Genomic DNA, 18,028 nt, shown 5'->3' with positions numbered 1-18,028 from the left:
AACTACTGGTACTATATTGCACTGGGAAAGCGTGTGCAGCAGATGTGCCTTTGGCAGCTAAAAAGACCAAGAACAAGGTTATAAAAGAGGCCATCTCAGCAAATGTATGAAACCTGAAAAGAGCTACAAGGACTGAGAGAACCTGACATCCAAGATCCCATATGAGTGTTTTTAGCTACACCTTTGTCAAAAACCAATTTACCAAGGGGGAAGAACACAAATGAGAGAGAACAGTATTTTCTTGATTTGGAACAGTTTATTCCTTCTCTGAACTCTGATCTCAGTGTTAGGGTCAGAAAACCTTGTTGAAACATTCCTTGATGCTCGATTGGGAGCAAAGACTTTCTGAAAGGACTCTCATCAGAAACACAATGTGGGATGTGGTGATAGTGGTTATCCAGGACAAGCAGCAGCATTTGTTTGAGGAAAATCATAATTACTTCTAAGTTTAACCTCTCATTAAACCTGTTACTTTTGTTGCCAATTCAGATGTATCAAACCGGAATGGCCTCTGAAAAAGTCCAACTCAGCACATTGCTTGTGCTTTGGGCATAGAGAAGGCAAACAACAAATTGAAATAAATATTAAAGGTAAACCAAATACAGACCTGTCTACTTTGAGGCGTGACTTCATGTCAGGTCTTTAGATTCCTTATCTGCATGGGAATCATAAGGTTTATCTAACTGCAGCGGTCCATGTAGAAGAAGATGATACAAGGTACTTGTTAGCAGTAGGAATTGTACAAATCAAGATATTTTAGATCAAGATGAACCAGTTTTGCAAAAGTTGGTTCAGCTTGTGAGTAAACTAGGTCGCAAAAAAGTCTCTTTTAAGTATGTAGGCCTACACAACGTCCTCAGCAAATCAAAGTCAAAGACCCACATACAAAGAAAAAACTATGTAAATGTGCATTCACAATCATAGCTACTTAAGTTTTTGTAGACATTTTTGGGCTCTACGTGCAAAACATGTGGCCACTTGAGTGTGCTTTGTCACCTAAGCTAGATCAAAATTTGGCAATTCAGGGACTTGGATTTGTTAGTAACATATGGAGCAGAAACCCACCAAACTCAGAGCTTAGTCAGTTTATCTGATGAACGTAGACACGGTGACGACGACGTCTGTGTTGTTTTTCAAATAAAAATAAAGCAAGGCCACTCTCCAGACATGGTGGTCATTTCATTGCACCGCTTTGAAATTATGTACCATGCCACTTCCAACTGGTAAAATGAAGAAACAGAAGAAGAAGCCCCTCCCTGTTAGTCCAGTGTGAACAATAGTTCTTGAATGTGTCCGGTGTGTACATTTTTTATGGTTCTTTATTATTTGTTTTTTTAGTGCTCTGTGATTCTGGTTGATGCAGTGCGATTCATGTGTTGTTCCGCTTTCCCACTCCCGTCCAGGGGAGCGGGAGGGATTTCAGATTCCAGGTGGATCGCCTGTGCTCCTGTTCTTGGATGTGGACTGCGCCTCTGGCTCGTCTAGATATAGGATCTAGACATAGGATAGGATAGAGTTTAGCAATTAGCTATTGTTGAAATGTTATGACCGACATTCTGCTTCTGTGCAATTACAAACTTTACAACAATTACAAAAATCAAACACACTCATGTGTATAGTATCAGGACCACCATTCACTACCCCAAGACTTTAAATCTTTAAAGAACATGCTAAAAAAAGAAGTTACCATCAGTGGTAAAGACATGGAAAGGTGGCTATCTGAGTTTCTTTTGGCATTTCAAGCCTCCACTAGAATTTTATCTTTTGAACTCTAGAACTCTACTCCAGGATTCCTAGAATGGTAAAAAGTAGTGAAAACCCAATGTTATAATTTGTGTGTTGGAGATGATGTGTGATGAATCACATTTAGAAAAGTTCAGTGTTGCAGTGGATCAACCATGCAGGTTTGACAACAAACTCTGAGAAGTCTGCACTGGCAAAACAAGAGCATCAGTATCTGGGTCACATACTTGGCACAGGTTTTATCAGACAAGGTGGAAGTGATCACGGGGGAAATCTTTCTTAGGTTTGGTGGGCTGGTACAAAATACTTTTTTATTTTTTTTTTATTTTTAAACTTCACTATTCTGCACTCGCTTCTGACCTGACCAGAACCACAAAAAAGACAGATCGTCTGGGTAGAAAAACAGATGAAAACTTTTTCGGGTTTTAAATGATGCTCTTTGCTAAGTTCAAATTTCAGACTCCCGTCCGCCGTTCAGATAAGTGTTTCACACGTTGCGAGATGGAGGAGAAGAGAGGAAACTGGTGGCCTACGTCTGTGAGAAACCAGATACTTGGAGCTGGAGTGTCTGACCAATTCCTTGATTCCTTTCCTGCCATCCAAGCTAAAATAAGGACTCTAAACCTTGGCGGGAGTTACTGAGAAGGAAGACGTACATGGATCTGGTTGGAGGAGCTATGAGCTTTTTCCAACTGCATTTTATCATCTGCTCCTGATTCACAACTATTTCAATTGAGAAATACTCAGAAATACAATTGTGAGCTTATTTTTTTTTTTTACATATGTCTACCATCATTTAAAAAAATACTACAAGAACATGCTAAAAACACTGTTTTTATTTGAGTTTTTAAACAAAAAAAAAATAATTTGTCTTATATTAGATTTTTGTAGTTTGAAATATGTTTTTCATTTGACCAATTTTATGCAAAAATCTGTTCATTATAAATGGACAATTTATGTCATTTTGTTTAGGATTTTTACTCATTTAGAATTTAATTTAGTCAGTTTAAAGTAAACTATAAGTAGACAAAAACTCTTGAATATTTGCAATAAAAGTCACCACTGTAAATAACAGACAAAGTGAGACTTGTTAGGAAAAAGTAATGAATGTTTTTGAGTTATCTGTAGCTCAATTATCTTGAAGAAGCTAATAAGGGGTTATTACAGCACGCAGATGTCTACGAGGCTCCAATAAAATTTGAAGCATAAAAGAAACTCTTGTTGTTCCACACATTCCCTCAGTTGATCGTCTTAAAGGCAGGAAATAAATATGCAATTCACGTTTTATAGACCCTTCATTTCCTAGCTTCAGAATACCTGTCATTTAGAGGCACCGCACCTGGTCGCACATCTTGAGAATACAATTCAACCTTTATAGGCAATTGCTAATAATTGAGTAATCTGTTTTATTTTTCAAATGGCTTTCAATACCTCAGTAATGTGGGAAAGGATTGAATGAATATCCTTGATGGTGGCGTTTCCATTAGGCAGCTGTTTTTATGAAGATGTTACGACTATTAAAGCAGTTTGTGTGATGAATAGTCGCCTGTTGCAAATATGCTAATATTTTCAGAGGAAAATGATGACTAAACCTACAGCTTAAGCCAGCTGTGTTGCATCAATGTGTGCTAATCTATACTTTAGAACAATAAAATAAAAATGAAAAATACTTTAGTAAAAATCTACATAAATATGTTCAAACACCATCAATTTCATCACAAAATTGCAGTTTCTTATGCTTGAGATTTATTGTTCAAAGATTCAAAAATGATTTAAAAATATTTTTTTATCTTGACCTTTAAATAGCATATTACAAACATATTTAGGCACATCTTGGGAAGATCTATTTACTTCTTAACAGCAGTGATTTGAAACTCTAGAACAAAATTCCTTTTCAATCACTCAAATCTCATCAGAGTGTGAGGAGATCTGGTGCAGCTGCTCTGCTTCTTCATGACTGCTCAGCAACAAGTGCACTTCCATGCACACCTTTAGTTGAGTCAGACTGCCCTCTAGTGGCACTTTAAGGGAGTGAAACTCATTTTTATATCTTTAGTTTAAGTTCAACTTTGTATAAAAATTGTAAAAATCTTAGATTTTTTGATTATTAAATATATAGCAAAAATAAGAGACTTAACCAAAAAAAGAAGTACCTACAGAAAAATATTTATACATTTGGATAAAATGTCCTCTTCAAAATCTATATTTATCAGTGCCCATTGGCAAAACAGTTCCACTGACTTCAGCTTATATATAACCAATTTTTTTTTAGGGATTCCTCTGCAGGGGAATAAAGCTGATGAGTCACTCAGTGAGGTTATGGAAAGAGTGGTGGAAGTTAAGCTGAGGTCAGAGGTGAACATTTATGAGTCAAAATATGTTTTCATGCCAAACAAGAGCACCACAGATATTGCCTAGAGGGGAGAAAATCGGAGGTCAGAAGGAGCTGCATTTGTTCTTTGGAGAAAGTCTACGACGAAGTAAGTTTTAATAGTAAAGTGTGCTCAAACGGTCATAAAAAAGGTTTTATAACTAGACTAAAAAGATTAAATATAAATGACTTAACCTGGTTTTAAAGATTCAAGTAGCAAAAAAGGAAATAAAAAACAGAAGAGATAATAAGGCTAGAAGCATGTCAGAATACAGTCACATCACACCAAAAGGATGAGGTGACCGTCCCGTCAACGGGAGGCCTGCAGCAGAATCCTGACTTGCTGACAAAATTACCTTTTTTTAGCTGCTTTGAGAAAAAAAAATGAAATGTGTCTGAAGAGAAAGAAGTCACAGGATCTGAGAACAGCTTTGATCCAGTTTCAGAAGATGTCACACAGTTGCTAGGTTACTGAAGATCAATTCAGTTTTTTCTTTTTTTTTTTTTTTAAATTCTGTTGGTTTTTCTAAATTAAATTATAAAAGCGAAAAATAAAATTGCCAAAACTTAAATAAATTTTAACTAATGAGAAACTAGACAAAAAAAAGTCCAGCAGGGCGGTTACTATAGCAACATTGTAATAAAAGCTTAATTTGAATAATTTACAATTTTAAGCTGCTACAGGGTGGGGTAATAAATATGACTATTTTCAGGGATGAATGTTTGTACTTCTACAGCTTTGACACAAAGGTAACAGAATGAAACAGAAAATTGCCAAATTAAAACAGTTTTCTATAATTTGGGGGATTTAACTTTGTTGCATAATCACACGACTGAAAAAAAAACAAAAAAAAAAAAACCAGAAAAAAGGCACCACAGTACATGGCTTTTATTTTCAGAAAGTTCACTGCTATAGTCGTTCCAAAGTGCTTGAAAAAGTCGTCTGGGTTTGTCCGATTAGAGGAGCGACGACCCAAGGCACTGGCCTGCATCGAAGGAGCAAGTTCTGGTTCTGTTTTGGCCCAGTTCAAACACAGATGAACCGTTCCACCACACATACTCAAATACAAACAGGAGATTCATTATTTTGGGGGAAATTCTTACAGTTAAGAAGAAAATAAAAACAAGTACAGTATATTTTGACGAGAAATAAAAAGACAATTTTGATTGTAAAGTAAGATGTGGTCACTCTTTTGATTGTACTTTGAGGGAAACTTTTTTTAAACACTTTCACATTTTCTTCTATTTTGTAAATATAGAGGAGCAAAATGTTTCTAGATGGGTGTATTATTTTACTAATTGTTCATTTATGTCATTAACTTGTTCATTTCCACCACACAGAAGAACAGGCGTCATTGTTTTCTGCAGTCCTGTAACGAATAACGACGCATTTCTATGTACAAGGGAAGGTTTTAAGTCCACATTAGCATTTTGAATCATGCTAAACCGAGTGAGTTTCAGAGGACACTCAGAAGTGGAATCGAGTCATTTCCTCGATGGCCGTATGAGGTTGAAAGTTTCAGGTCTGAAGGCGAGAGGCTTCCTGGAGGTTCTGAGCGAGGCACGCAGGCTTCTTTGTGTCATCAGGTCAACAGTTTAGTACAAAGTAATAAAAAAAGGAACCAGAGAAGACATACGTATAAAAAGCAAATATCCATCCAATCAGGAAAGACTAGAAGAAGCTCTCTCGGGTTAGGAGAGGTTAGGCTGGCGGCGTCACCGAGAAGGCAGCTGATGGAAACAAAGGCATCAGTGAGCGTTTAGGTGGACCTGTCGTCTAGCCGGGACTCGCTGGGGCCTAAAGGGCCGTCCTGTTGAACTACCACGGTTGGAGCATTCAATGTGTATGGAGGCGGGGCTTCACTGTTGCTTATGGAGCTCTGCTCCTCAGAGATGAGAGGAGTGTTTGGGGAGGGATGAGAGGCGTCCGCCTCGTCGCCCCGGGCGCACTCGCTGTAGGGAGGCGGCTTCAGATCATCCTCTGTAAGAACAAGAGACGACAACAAATCCTTTTAGAGGCTTTCAGATAAATAAAGACTAACGTGACACCAGGAGTGAAGGTCGCAAAGAAAAATATTTGGACGATAAAACTGCACCTTTAAACACATATTACATGTCAGGCATGAAGGGGATTTACACTCCGTGGGAGGAGGCTTTACAGAACCACATTTGCAGTTTTTGTTTTTAAATCAAAGTCTGTTTATGGACGTTTTGCTAATTTTACTAAATGTAAAGGGTTAAGAATGGGTTTCTCAGATACTCGAGAGATTACAAAATGTACTGTTTTGGATTGTTTTAAGATGACTATAAATGAGTCCCACGCCAGCAGAAACAAAAACAGCGATGTTGTTGGTAGGAAAACTAACCATCGGATGTGACTCTGCAATGGAAAATGTGGCTTCATGTCATGACATTAGGAGTTGGATTTCCATTTACAAAAAGAGGCTCATGTCAAAGCAGCTGTGTTGGAAAGTGAAAGCTTGTTAGATCGAGTCGTCTTTAAGGACATGAACACCTGGACCAGACAGGAAATGTGGGGTGAATTGGAGAATTTGAAAATAATTTTGAAATAAAACTTTAAAGAAAACATGATGAAGAGGTTTGTTAAAATACAAAAGAAAATAGCTTTTGGACATTTTAAACTTTACAAGATATGTTTGAAATGTTAGTTTCCATAAGTTTTCCACTGATTCTGACTGTATATGTGACAGCAGCCATGTACCACTAAACTAAAACAACAGTAAAGAGGATTTTTCCGAGTGAAATTACAGTTTTAAAACTATGCAAGATATACAAGGGTATTAATAAATTATCATATTATGAACAATCACTTAAAGCCAAAGCAGAACAGAGGACTTTAAAAACTGAGGAAGTTTTTTTTCCTGTAGCAATAAACCCACTCTGCTTCCTTTTTTAGAGACACATCTGGGAAAATTCACAGTCAAACCTCAGTGACCACAGTTAGCAGAAAAGTAAAGAAACATCCCAAATGTTCTCAAGGTTAAATGACATTCATTTTGAAGTCATTCAGACTTTGAGGTAAAGTTGTGAACCAAACGATGGAACATTATCTCTAATTTTTGCTGCACAGAAACACAAAAGGAAGATTTATCTCCCTAAGTGATAACTTCCTGCTGCCTCAGCCAGGTGTTCTTCAAACAATCATGTCAGTGTAGCCACAATGATGCTCTGACTTTGACAATCTGCTTTTTCTTAGCATGAAGCCACATTTCTAACATCGATTAAACCCGCCATACATCTGAATAACCACAAGGCGACACGGCTGTTTGAGTAAAAGCTCACGGTACCTCCGGACACCGCCTCATACGGTGGTGGCATGTCGAGGTGGGAGAAGGAAGTGGCTTGTGGCCCCGTTGTGGCTGGTTCCTCTATCGACAGGTCGTCCTGCACGACGTACCAACTGGGCCAGACAGAGGTTTGCTGCAGGGGGTAGAAGCAGAGTTAGTGGTGCAAACGATGCAGAAGTGCTCTGCAAAGACATGCAGACCTGCAACGTTAGGTTACTAGCAGACTTTGGTGAAAGGGAAAATAAATGCTTAAGACGCATTTAGAGTAAAAACAAACATAAATTAGTTTATACTTTAGCTATTGACCCATCTTTGCATAATATTTCCAACTATATTGATAACAAAGGCAATAAAGCAAAAAAAAGTACTTGAAATTACTTGCAAGTTCCAGCTGAGTGCTGCAAGACTAAATCTTAGACAAACATTCACGTCACAAGATTTTTGCTAAATCAAACAGAATCTGTCATCCATGCCTCAAGTTCACTCCAAACACCAGCTGCAGTTCTTCAGACGCACTGTGTGTGTAGACCTGCAGCACTGTAACCAGTGCATTTAAAAACTGTAAACTTTAACTTACATTTACTTTTCAAACTTCTTCTTTATCAATAGAATGAAAGTAAGTTTGCACTTTATAAAAAAAAGGATTCAACATGAAATTGCAAAATAATGTCCCATCATGCATCAGTGTTTTAAGCAGAAAAATAGTGAGCTGAAACAAGCAGAGAGCAAAAAAAATACAAGAACAAAAATTAAGTAATTTGGAAGCATCTATCAGATTAAGCTCTGTGGGAACCTCTGCATCAGCAGAAAATCACCAAAAGAGAAGCAGGAACTCTCATTTATCCAGATATCGGTTGGAATTTATTACGTCATAACCAATGTTTTGTCATTGTATCTTCTTAGACTGAATATTAGACATTCTAAGAGGAAGACAGTAGCAAAGAGTATAAAAAACAGAGTAAAGAAGATCGGCATCAACAAATGGGAATGTCATTATGAAGTCAGGGTATAACAGGAAGACTGCATTTTTCAGCAAGTTGGACAAACAGCAAATGTCAGAAGGAATGTGGAGTGACGCAGGGACTAAATGTCCAGAACAGCGATGTTTCCAGGAATTTGTTTTATTTGTTTTAATGAGGAATCATTTCCCACATCACAAATATTCTAAAAATAGCAAAAATATTTTTATAGGGCTTTGTAATGAAAAAAAGAGGACTAATGCAAAGGAAGATGAAACATTGCTTTGTATGGATAACATAGTGTGCCAAAATGTGATCAAAACAATAAAAATAATTTAAGTTTTCAAAACTTTTTGATCAAGTTCTCTGAATCTTTTGGAGAATATGGGTTAAAGAAGGTTTTAGAGAAATATTTTTAGAACATTTTGAGAAACAAAGAGCTCTTCTGTTCCTGAGGAGGAGACATCAGATGAACTAATGTTCAAAGTAAAGCAAACCCGGAAACATCAGCGGGAACAGAAATGCCTTCAGAGAACGTTTGACACGGCAGTTCCAAATACTGCTCATGAAAGAAGCAGCTAAAATAATCAAGTATGCTTAGATAAGTTACTGAAATTTACAGATATTAAGGGTGGGATTATAAAATAGCATTTTGAAAAAATGTATCATTAGATGTTTAGTTCTTCCTGTTAATATTCTCAATATTTTAAAGTAAAATATAATTTCCTAGATGGATTAAAATCAAATAGTTAAAGTATTAACCATAAAAGACATCCATAGTCTTACTAAGAAGTAAAATGAAGAGTGAAGAACTGAAACCCACAAGAACTCTGCAGACCGCACAAGTACTTCCTCTGAAAATGTCACCAGAGACCTATTTTAACAGGTCTTTGTGACATTTTGACACTGAACTGCATGGTGGCTTCTCCTCCAAAAGTTTCCGTTAGCTACACGTACATTAGAGTAGATCTGTAGACTTTCCTAACAAAACTTAAACCTTTAACCTAAAAACATAAATCTGCGGGGGCTGAGAAACACCTCAGAGGACGACAACAGTTACAGGCTGTGGAGGCTTCGGACCTAAATGTGGAGTTTCTGCACTTACACTCTGCCTCTCACACATCTGATGAAGATAGGCTCTTCCTCCGACAATGACTATCTGGGCATTGCGCGTGTTGCTCAGGTATGCCGCCAGCTGCCGCTGTCTCGACCGGTACCAGCACACGTAGAAGAATATCTTCACAATGATGAATATGATGACGACTCTGTAGGCGAGAAAGGCGACAAAAATGAACCGGCGTGATGGAAAGTGTTCTGACAGTTTTAAGAGAGTCAAGGCAAATGAAGCTAAAAGGAGATGGAAATAATAATAAATAAAGAAGATTGTCCCAGGAGTCCAAAAGAATCTCAAAGTTGCCCACTTCCTGCCTCAAAAAGCAAACTCTTCTCTGTGACATTTTGTGTTTACACAGGCCTACCAAACCATGTCCCTTTGAGGTGGAAAACGTCAAAGCATTTCTGAGGAAAAGAACGGCTTCCAAATCAAATGACATCCAAGACTATTTGATATAATTACAGCAGTCTCGAATGGTAATCACATAAGAGCTCCTCCAGACAAAGCTGACTGTCATCCAGTATAATTACAGCACAGAATAGTTGAAGGTTGGATGCAGTAACATTGTCATTAAAATGTTTGACTTTGTAACCTCAGTTGTAAATGATATAAAGTCAATAGAAAACCATCATAGTAATATATAGAATAACTGAAGATATTCCACTATTTCAACTACTTGACACGGTTTTGCCCTCATCTGTTGACATAAAAATGCCCTCTTAGTAAGGTGTAATTATAAAACTATAAATTTTACTCACATGTACCAGTACAGCTCCATGTTCTTCACGTGTTTATCTCCAAGAGAAGAAGAATGTCATAACTGGAGAATAACGTGCTGGGTCCTGTCAGAACATCCAACTTTTTCCTGAAGAAAAAACGCTTTAAGAAAACATACATTTCTATCTTTTTTTAATAACTAATAAACATGTATTTATAAGTTAATTTAGTGTGCTAATAAATATACTACCATTTTGTTACTCGTTTAGTTCTTAGCAGTTGCTTTGAGTCGCTTTTTCAAATATTTAGCAAAACTTTAGCACCAGTTTTTTTGTGTTAAAATGTTGTAAAACATCATATCTGTATTTAAACAGGAATAAAAATGTGAACTTACTTGTAATTCCGTTCTAGTGTGCCAAGCTAGCATGAAAGGTGAGCCATTCGTTTTCACTTTTTCGATAACGAAAGGCAGGTTAAATCCGAGGAAACGACAGATTGCTGCTAATGTGGCTAAAATGGTAGCAGGCCAAAGTCAAGAAGGCTTTAATTACTCACCGCGAGAGCAAAACAACCACCGGAACAAACTTATTTTAAAAACATGGCTCTTGTTTTCTTTAATAATAAAAGCTATATGGGGCGTTCAACAAGTTAGCCAGGAGCTAACAACTTCACGCGCACGGGGGGACTTGAAGCTAGCTGAATAACGAAGCAAAGGTGGTGCGTTCACGGCTGCTTTTCGCTTTGTCGGAGGGCGGTGTTCATCAGACCTCGTGTTGAGGAAAAAAAGGAAAAAGAAAACCTCCAGATTTTTACTCAAAATTATTTAATTTTTCAACATTTACAAGCAACTGTCTAAAATATTCACACCCATTATGGAACACAATTTTAAAGTAGGTTCACGAAGAAAGATAGAAGCCGCATTTCCGATACTCTTTAATAGTTGTAATATTTCCAATAGTCAGTGAAGGTAGCACAAGTCTGTGTGTGTCAACACGGTGAGCAACTTGGCTTTAATCACATTAAAACAATACCCTTAATACCCGTAAGTTAAATGTGTTGTAAAAATTAAAAACTAGAATAATTACTACAACTGTTACATTTGAAAAGCTTAAAGAGCATATTAGTGTAAACAAACACACACAAAAAAGTGATTTTTATTTTATTTATTTTTTTGGCCAAAAACTGCAAATACAAAATTTGGGAACACATTTATTGAACTTGAGTAAAGTAAATAAGACTGCAAAATTCATCTGCAAATGTTTATTATTTTGGTGTTAACCGTTTTATCTCCTTAAACAGGTTATCTAAATCAATTAGGAATACTACAAATTTCAGTCGATTATTAATACACATTCAATTCTGCACCTCCATGTGGTGATTACCGTTTCTCAACACAAAGTTCACATTTGAAATAACAAAAAAAGGGAAAAAGTCATCCTGAATGGGGTAAAACACAACAAAAGAAGCCAGATTAACATTTAGAAGTATTTGGAGAAAAAAAAGAAAAAGTTTTTTTTTAGCACATTACTCCTTCTATATTATGTGTGATCATACATAAAAAAACATACTTTTTTTTAATCTAAATTTTATTTACAAAATATTCATGTATTGATAATGAGCAATAATTTATTAATCAATATTTTTCTTAAAATTTCACAACAAAATATTCAAGAAAAGCTATTTACTTAGTTCACAGACATAAAAAAAACACTTTACAAATGCAACTTCTTAGTGTAGGAAAAACTCATCTGTTGTCCTCCACAACAATAGTCCGTCTGGGGTAGGTGTCGATCTCTACAAATACATAACGGAATTCATACTTTCCAGTTTCAAGATTCTGCAAGACAACAAAGATACCATCATCTCAGATGTCCAAAAATGTCACATAAGAAACAACAGAATTAATTGGTTTCTGTTTAAATAGAGACATACCTCTTTGGATTCTGAATGGACCGTTCCCTTCAGGCCTGGCTCTGATCCCTCGATGTAAAACTTAAGTCTCATGTGCTTCAGTCCATCCTTTACATACTCTGTATGACTGAAGTGGAGATATGTAAGCTTTTTATAAGACAACAGTATGAAAACTATAATTTTAGCTCTTTATAGGATAAAAAGTTTCATGCTTTTATGAGCAGACATAAAAGGTTGTGATCCTGCAAGATCCTCCCTTAAAACCTAAAAGCAGACACTTGTTATGCCAACTTTGATCAGATTTGTTGTTTTCTATCCAACATTTTAAAAAAAATTGCTGCTTAATTAATGAAAATGCAGCATTTTGCAAGTAAGAAAAAGTACTATGAGATAAGATACATTGAACAGGATTTTTTTTTTTTTTTTTTGTCGATGTACCTGACTTGCTGCCTCCTCCCTCGGCGGGTGGTCTCACCGTAGCATTTAATTGGTTCTCCAAATGCCCCAATAACCTGCCATTTAATATACATTTTAAAAATAAAAAACACAATTTCTACTTTTATTTTGAAAGACACAATGATTTGAAGCCATTTCAAAAATAAAAACTACAGCAGGAGACGGGATCTGGCCTGAGCAGCTTGATCTTACCTCTGGATGCGACTTGACCTTGTCAAAGGCTCTGCTGTAGACTTTATTTGGGCTGGTAGAGGAAAACAGCTCTTGGAACACCACATATAAAAGCCCCCCTGACCAAGACAGCAGGAAACTGCAGCTGATTATTTAGGTTGTGTGCTCTGAGACACAAAAAAAGTGGGATTGTTGTGTAGCCATCCCTTGGACTCATGCAATTGAATTCACCTGTTACTCCAAGCCCGATGAGGACCACTATCAGGTAGGTGAAGTCTCTCCCAGCATCTTTGACTGAAAGACAAACCAAGCAGAGGCTCCTGAGGGGTCAAAATGATTATAAATGTAGTATTTCACATTAAGATTATTTTGAATTATTTATTTTTTTCGAACCCTGTCTAATTAAACACAAATAAAGAAAATAAATAAGAACAACAATCCTCTGATGTATAAACTGAAATGGCCCAGAAGAGAACCCTGTGGAACACCAGTGAGATGGGAGTAAGCATCTGCCAGGGAATTTTGAAAGCAGTTTTGGTTGCAAGAAAACAGTGTTTGCTCCTAAAAGTTTTTTTTTTTTAATAAAAACATTGTTTTAACGTCACGAAAGTAGATGTTGTGCTTTGGTTGAACACTTTAAAAACAAGCATACCTTTCTGAGCAGAGGACACTTTCGGACTCCCACTCTGATATGCAGAAACAGACCTGTGCTTCTCCTCCGCGCCCCTTTTGTTTCTGAGGACAACGTGGTGGAGAGAAAAGCTTCTTCGTGTTTGACAGAGGCAGCTCAGGGAGGACGGAAGAACCTCTGACCCGCGGACGGACGCGCCGTGCATGAGCGCTCCTGTCCGGCGTGTGAACAGAAACACGCCAGCCTGCACGGGCAGACATGTCTTCCCGGAGCTCCGCACAGTTTGCTGCACGACTTTTAAAATGTGCGTGTAAGTCATTGTTCTATCCGACTGACAATATCGGGGAAAAGTGCCACTTATCTACTGAAAAGATGAATCAAATAAAGCCAGTTTTTCATTGTTACACGCGCTTGCAAGGCTTTAAACCGCCATTCAGTCCTCATTCACTGACCTGCAGGGTCAATCCGACGTTTAAGATTTTCTAAGAGCGGCTACTGCCCCCTTCTGTTCCGGTGGTCAAACTGCAGCCTTTACTGTCTGGGGCTTTTGAGCTTTTATTTTTTTTCTACTCAATAAATAATAAATGCATATATATTTAAATGATTTTTTTGTGACAAGGCTTGATACCCATATTTTGGACAACCCCATCTTTCTTTTTACATATGTTTATAAAGCTGCAACTGTCCAAACTACTCAATTCAGAGTAGTACATCTTTTCTTTTTTGTGAGGAAAAAAAAAGTGATCAAACAGTTTTTATGTTTAAGAACAAAGATTAAATGTGTAAAGATACAATATTATTATTTATTACAAAAAGTAAAATAAAAATGTTTAAATAAAAACAGATCATCAATCCATACAATGTTCCAAACATTTATTTCAAGGTGATATAACTTTTTTTATGTTTGCTTTAAACCAAAATTTCCAAATTTAAAAAGCATTTATTTGCCCTTTGAATGAAAACTATATAAATGATCAGTGTCATTCTTTCTTCCGCAGTCAATGTGACTGTCAAACACACCAGTGAGTTCAGAGACTACTGAGGGTTAGTCTAAAATAAATCATACACAACATCTCTGATGTGCCAAGTTTAGCTTCTTTTACAAAATTTTAGAAATTAAACAAGGAAAAAAAACACGTTCCATAAACTGATTTCCCTACATTCCCAGTGTGTCAGAAATTGATGTTATATTGTTTGTTTTTCCTTACATAGAGCGTTATGTTCACAAAAATGATTTTTTTAGCTTGTTTTATTTTAAATGTAAGTAGCAAAAAAAGACTCCTTCCAAGTAGTTTGTATATCTGCAAAAAAACAAACAGTTTTTTTTTTATTTTTAGATTTGAATTAGTTATCATCCTCTAGGCTCTAAAGTCTAAGTTTGTATGTTTTATTCCCTTTTCCCTCGTTATAAACTGAGAGCCACATCTAACAAACTCTATGAACAAGAAACTGTCAGAGAAGGCTAAAAGAGAAGCTTGTTTGTGAGCAAAATCCACTAGAATTTCCAAAGGCTTAATAATCATAAGCATATGAATGCACTGGTTCTGAAATATTACCACCTAAATGTTTTAAAAGATACAACTGCAGTAAAAGTTGGAAAAAAACAATTTTCCAGACCCTCCAATTGAGTTCTCAGCTGCTCCCTCTGTCTCCTTATTTAATATACCCCATTCTTTATTCGCAGTATAAAAAAATATACAACTAATTTTATCTGTCAGTAAGTTCAGTTAAATTTACAGCTGTTTTGATTGATCAAAGGAAACAGCAATATTTAGGGCTTCTTACAGGCTCCTGTCCTCATTAATTTAATCAAGAGTTCTTTTAACATAAAAAAAATAGTTCCTTTAGGTTACAAACTTATTGACTTATATATATATATATATATATATATATATATATATATATGGATTATGTAAATAATCTAAAAGGGGCATTAATGAATAAAAACAATATTATTTTACCAAGCGCATAATTTAATTTAAAATAGGCATCCTTTCAGGCTAATAAAAATGAGAGGAAAACATTGTGCTCACTGCAGCACTTTCTGCCTATCGACTTAAACACAGCAGACATTAGTGCTGAATAGCTGTTTGAGTCAGCACTCCCACCAATCACAGAAACATCTGATGAATGTGTGAATTCTGTTTTATTTGTCCGTTTTAAGTTGAAGTTGCATTTCCCTGTAGCAAGGTGATTATCGCTTACGTTTTTGGGGCAGCTTGAAGGCCCTCATAAGTGGCCTGAAATTACCCGTGTGTGAGTCCGCTAATGAGGTAAACAGGACAGGAATTTCTGTTTATAAGTTGGTCATTTCAGACAGAAAAATACATTTAAGAATCATTATTGATTTTCAAAATAAAATTTGCTAGCTTAATGCCCCAATGGTAGACACTCTGAAATTAATTGTGGGTTGAAATCAACTATTGTTTAATACCCGTACATGATTCTGGTCCACCTAATGCAGGGGTCTGCAACCTGCGGCTCCAGAGTCACATGTGGGTCTTTTATTTCTCCATGGTGGCTCTCTGGCTGAAGAAAAATTAAATAACAATAATTTCCCCCCCAAAAATTGTAGATTAGTTTTTATTTGAGCAACATACTAAGGTTTTTGGCTATTTTTTTTTTTTTTTTATCTAGAGGGGTTTTGGGCTAATTTAGCTTCTATTTTAGCAACATGCTAACATTTTTGACTGATTTAGTTTACTGAGAAATGTTATGCTAATTTGGAGTCTAGCTAATATTTCAGTAAAATGCTGATGTTTTCAGCTAATTTGTTATCTCCTGAAATATCTTTGGATAATTTAGCTTCTATTTTAGCAACATGCTAACATTTTTGACTGATTTAGTTTACTGAGAAATGTTATGCTAATTTGGAGTCTAGCTAATATTTCAGTAAAATGCTGATGTTTTCAGCTAATTTGTTATCTCCTGAAATATCTTTGGATAATTTAGCTTCTATTTTAGCAACATGCTAACATTTTTGACTGATTTAGTTTAGTGAGGAACTTTAGGCTAGTATGGAGTTCAGCTAGTAATTAAGCAACAAGTTAGCTTTTTTTTTTTGGCAGATTTGGCCTCTAATTAGTTTTTTATGCTATTTTGGAGTTTAGCTAATATTTTAGCAATATGCCAATATTTTCAGATAACTTGTTATCTACTGGGGTTTTTAGGCTAATTTTGACTTTAGCTTTTATTTCAGCAACATGCTAACATTTTTGGCTGATTTAATTTACAGAGAAATGTTGTAATTTGAAGTTGAGCTAGTAATTAAGCAACAAGCTTGCTTTTTTGCTACTAAAGGTAAAAACATAAAAAAAATCCAATTTTGAGAGATGCTAGTTTCTTTTCATATATGTTTTGCTGTTGTTCATGCCAAAAAATAGACATTATTCACAATTATTAAAAAAAACCCAAAAAGTCATGAATGCAAATCCAAATGTCTTAAAGGCTAAAGTAGGTCAATGTGGCTCCTTTTAGGTTTTGATCAGTAGTAAACAAGCCCAAACGGCTCTTTTACTGTTAAAGGTTGCCGACCCTTGACCTAAGGGTATCAAGCGAGGGATTGGGGTGTTGAGCAACAAAATATTTTCCACTATCCTCCTCTGTGGCCCGTTAAACCATTTAATCTGGCTAAAAATAGGAATAAAAACCACAGTTTTTAAATAAAAAAAGCATGTTTTTGTCCAGATTCCATGCATCCGATTCAGCCCAAATGTCAAGATTTAGAACCCTTTGTGGCCCACGAGTCTAAAAGTATGCTCATCCCTGTCCACGTAAATGGACATCATGTTTTGGGTTGTATTTCCACAGCAATTAATTCTGCTCAACTGATAGTTAGCTCATATATTAGCTCAGATCCTAAGAGGTTATGACAGCAGCTCACTTCTTCCTCAACAGATGAGTCAAATACAAATAGGAAAACTTGTTAATTTATTAATAAAAAAAAAAAAAACATTTATTTTCCATGTACTTTTCCCATATGATTTGACTTCAGTTTTACCGTGGATGGCATCCTGGACTCTGCCTTTACCCGAACTTGTACCACTATTTGAACACAAATCAGTAAGACACAGTGAAATCAGTAAATATTAGTTTATTTAAAAGATTCAGCCCAGCATTTTCCCAATGTGTTATCAAATAAATGTCCAAACTGAGTTTTAAAAAAATCTTTCGCAGTGCGACCACAAACATTCAGAATAAACTGTTAGTAAAATGCCAAAAAAACCCAACAAGAAATTAGTTATGATCCATTAATTAAACACTACCTTTTTTTATGACCTGCTTATATAAAACAACCAACGTTTCTACCGTGAAGACATCAAAATAAAAAAATAAAAGCTTTTGCATTTTGACAGATACTTAAAAACAGATTTCAAACCTGATAAAGATTTTGTTTTAAGTCTCTTCAAACAAATTTACATTAAAGGTTCTGTATTCTCCCCAAAAAAGGTCAAAATTTCTTTTAGGTATCCATTTCTTCAACTCCAGGAAAATCCATCTCTTCCATCCAAACTTTGTGTCAATTGTTTATCCTTCATCACTACAATCTACATCGGCAAAGTTAGTAAGGGCAAACGTCCTTTAAAGATGAGTGTAGGAGGGAGACTGATTTAAAATGTGTCCAGATGCAGACGAACGATGCATCTG

General features: G+C 36.0%; 3 protein-coding genes across 7 annotated transcripts in view; all 3 read right to left on the bottom strand.

Moving 5' to 3' along the window:
• Positions 1-4,988: 4,988 nt before the first annotated feature.
• si:dkey-118j18.2 lies at positions 4,989-10,960 on the bottom strand. The gene is made up of 5 exons (XM_036217408.1): positions 10,607-10,960; positions 10,254-10,360; positions 9,487-9,646; positions 7,423-7,555; positions 4,989-6,095 (listed from the first exon to the last, which is right to left on the bottom strand). Exons 2-5 carry the CDS (start codon positions 10,271-10,273, stop codon positions 5,875-5,877), a joined length of 534 nt encoding a protein of 177 aa, XP_036073301.1. The 5' UTR covers positions 10,274-10,360; positions 10,607-10,960; the 3' UTR covers positions 4,989-5,874.
• A 400-nt stretch (positions 10,961-11,360) lies between these two features.
• Positions 11,361-14,065, bottom strand: timm21 (translocase of inner mitochondrial membrane 21). The gene is made up of 6 exons (XM_024280351.2): positions 13,403-14,065; positions 12,982-13,044; positions 12,772-12,869; positions 12,562-12,635; positions 12,145-12,250; positions 11,361-12,049 (listed from the first exon to the last, which is right to left on the bottom strand). The coding sequence occupies exons 1-6, from the start codon at positions 13,698-13,700 to the stop codon at positions 11,957-11,959; spliced, it is 732 nt and encodes a 243-aa protein (XP_024136119.1). The 5' UTR covers positions 13,701-14,065; the 3' UTR covers positions 11,361-11,956.
• Positions 14,066-17,457: 3,392 nt separating this feature from the next.
• Positions 17,458-18,028, bottom strand: part of neto1l (neuropilin (NRP) and tolloid (TLL)-like 1, like) — a 68,913-nt gene continuing 68,342 nt past the window's right edge. For all 5 annotated transcript variants that reach the window (XM_036217399.1, XM_024280401.2, XM_036217400.1 and 2 more), the window contains one exon: positions 17,458-18,025. The gene's annotated coding sequence lies outside the window, so the exon portion shown is untranslated. The remainder of the gene's footprint in view (positions 18,026-18,028) is intronic.

Source organism: Oryzias melastigma, linkage group LG20 (assembly GCF_002922805.2).
Source record: "Oryzias melastigma strain HK-1 linkage group LG20, ASM292280v2, whole genome shotgun sequence".
NCBI lineage: Eukaryota > Metazoa > Chordata > Actinopteri > Beloniformes > Adrianichthyidae > Oryzias > Oryzias melastigma.
The sequence above is the reverse complement of the archived record's forward strand: the minus strand, read 5'-3'. Positions and strand labels throughout refer to the sequence as shown.

What these genes read in the sequence shown, in the direction of transcription:
- si:dkey-118j18.2 (XM_036217408.1), bottom strand. Translation starts at nt 10,273, where the DNA reads ATGGAGCTGTACTGGTACAT. An exon ending in ATGGAGCTGTACTGGTACAT is followed by an intron (nt 9,647 to 10,253) that starts GTGAGTAAAATT and finishes TCTCGCCTACAG; the next exon opens with AGTCGTCATCATATTCATCA. An exon ending in GTATGAGGCGGTGTCCGGAG is followed by an intron (nt 6,096 to 7,422) that starts GTACCGTGAGCT and finishes TTGTTCTTACAG; the next exon opens with AGGATGATCTGAAGCCGCCT.
- timm21 (XM_024280351.2), bottom strand. Translation starts at nt 13,700, where the DNA reads ATGACTTACACGCACATTTTAAAAGTCGTGCAGCAAACTGTGCGGAGC. An exon ending in CATCGGGCTTGGAGTAACAG is followed by an intron (nt 12,870 to 12,981) that starts GTGAATTCAATT and finishes TGTCTTGGTCAG; the next exon opens with GGGGGCTTTTATATGTGGTG. An exon ending in AGGTCAAGTCGCATCCAGAG is followed by an intron (nt 12,636 to 12,771) that starts GTAAGATCAAGC and finishes ATTAAATGGCAG; the next exon opens with GTTATTGGGGCATTTGGAGA.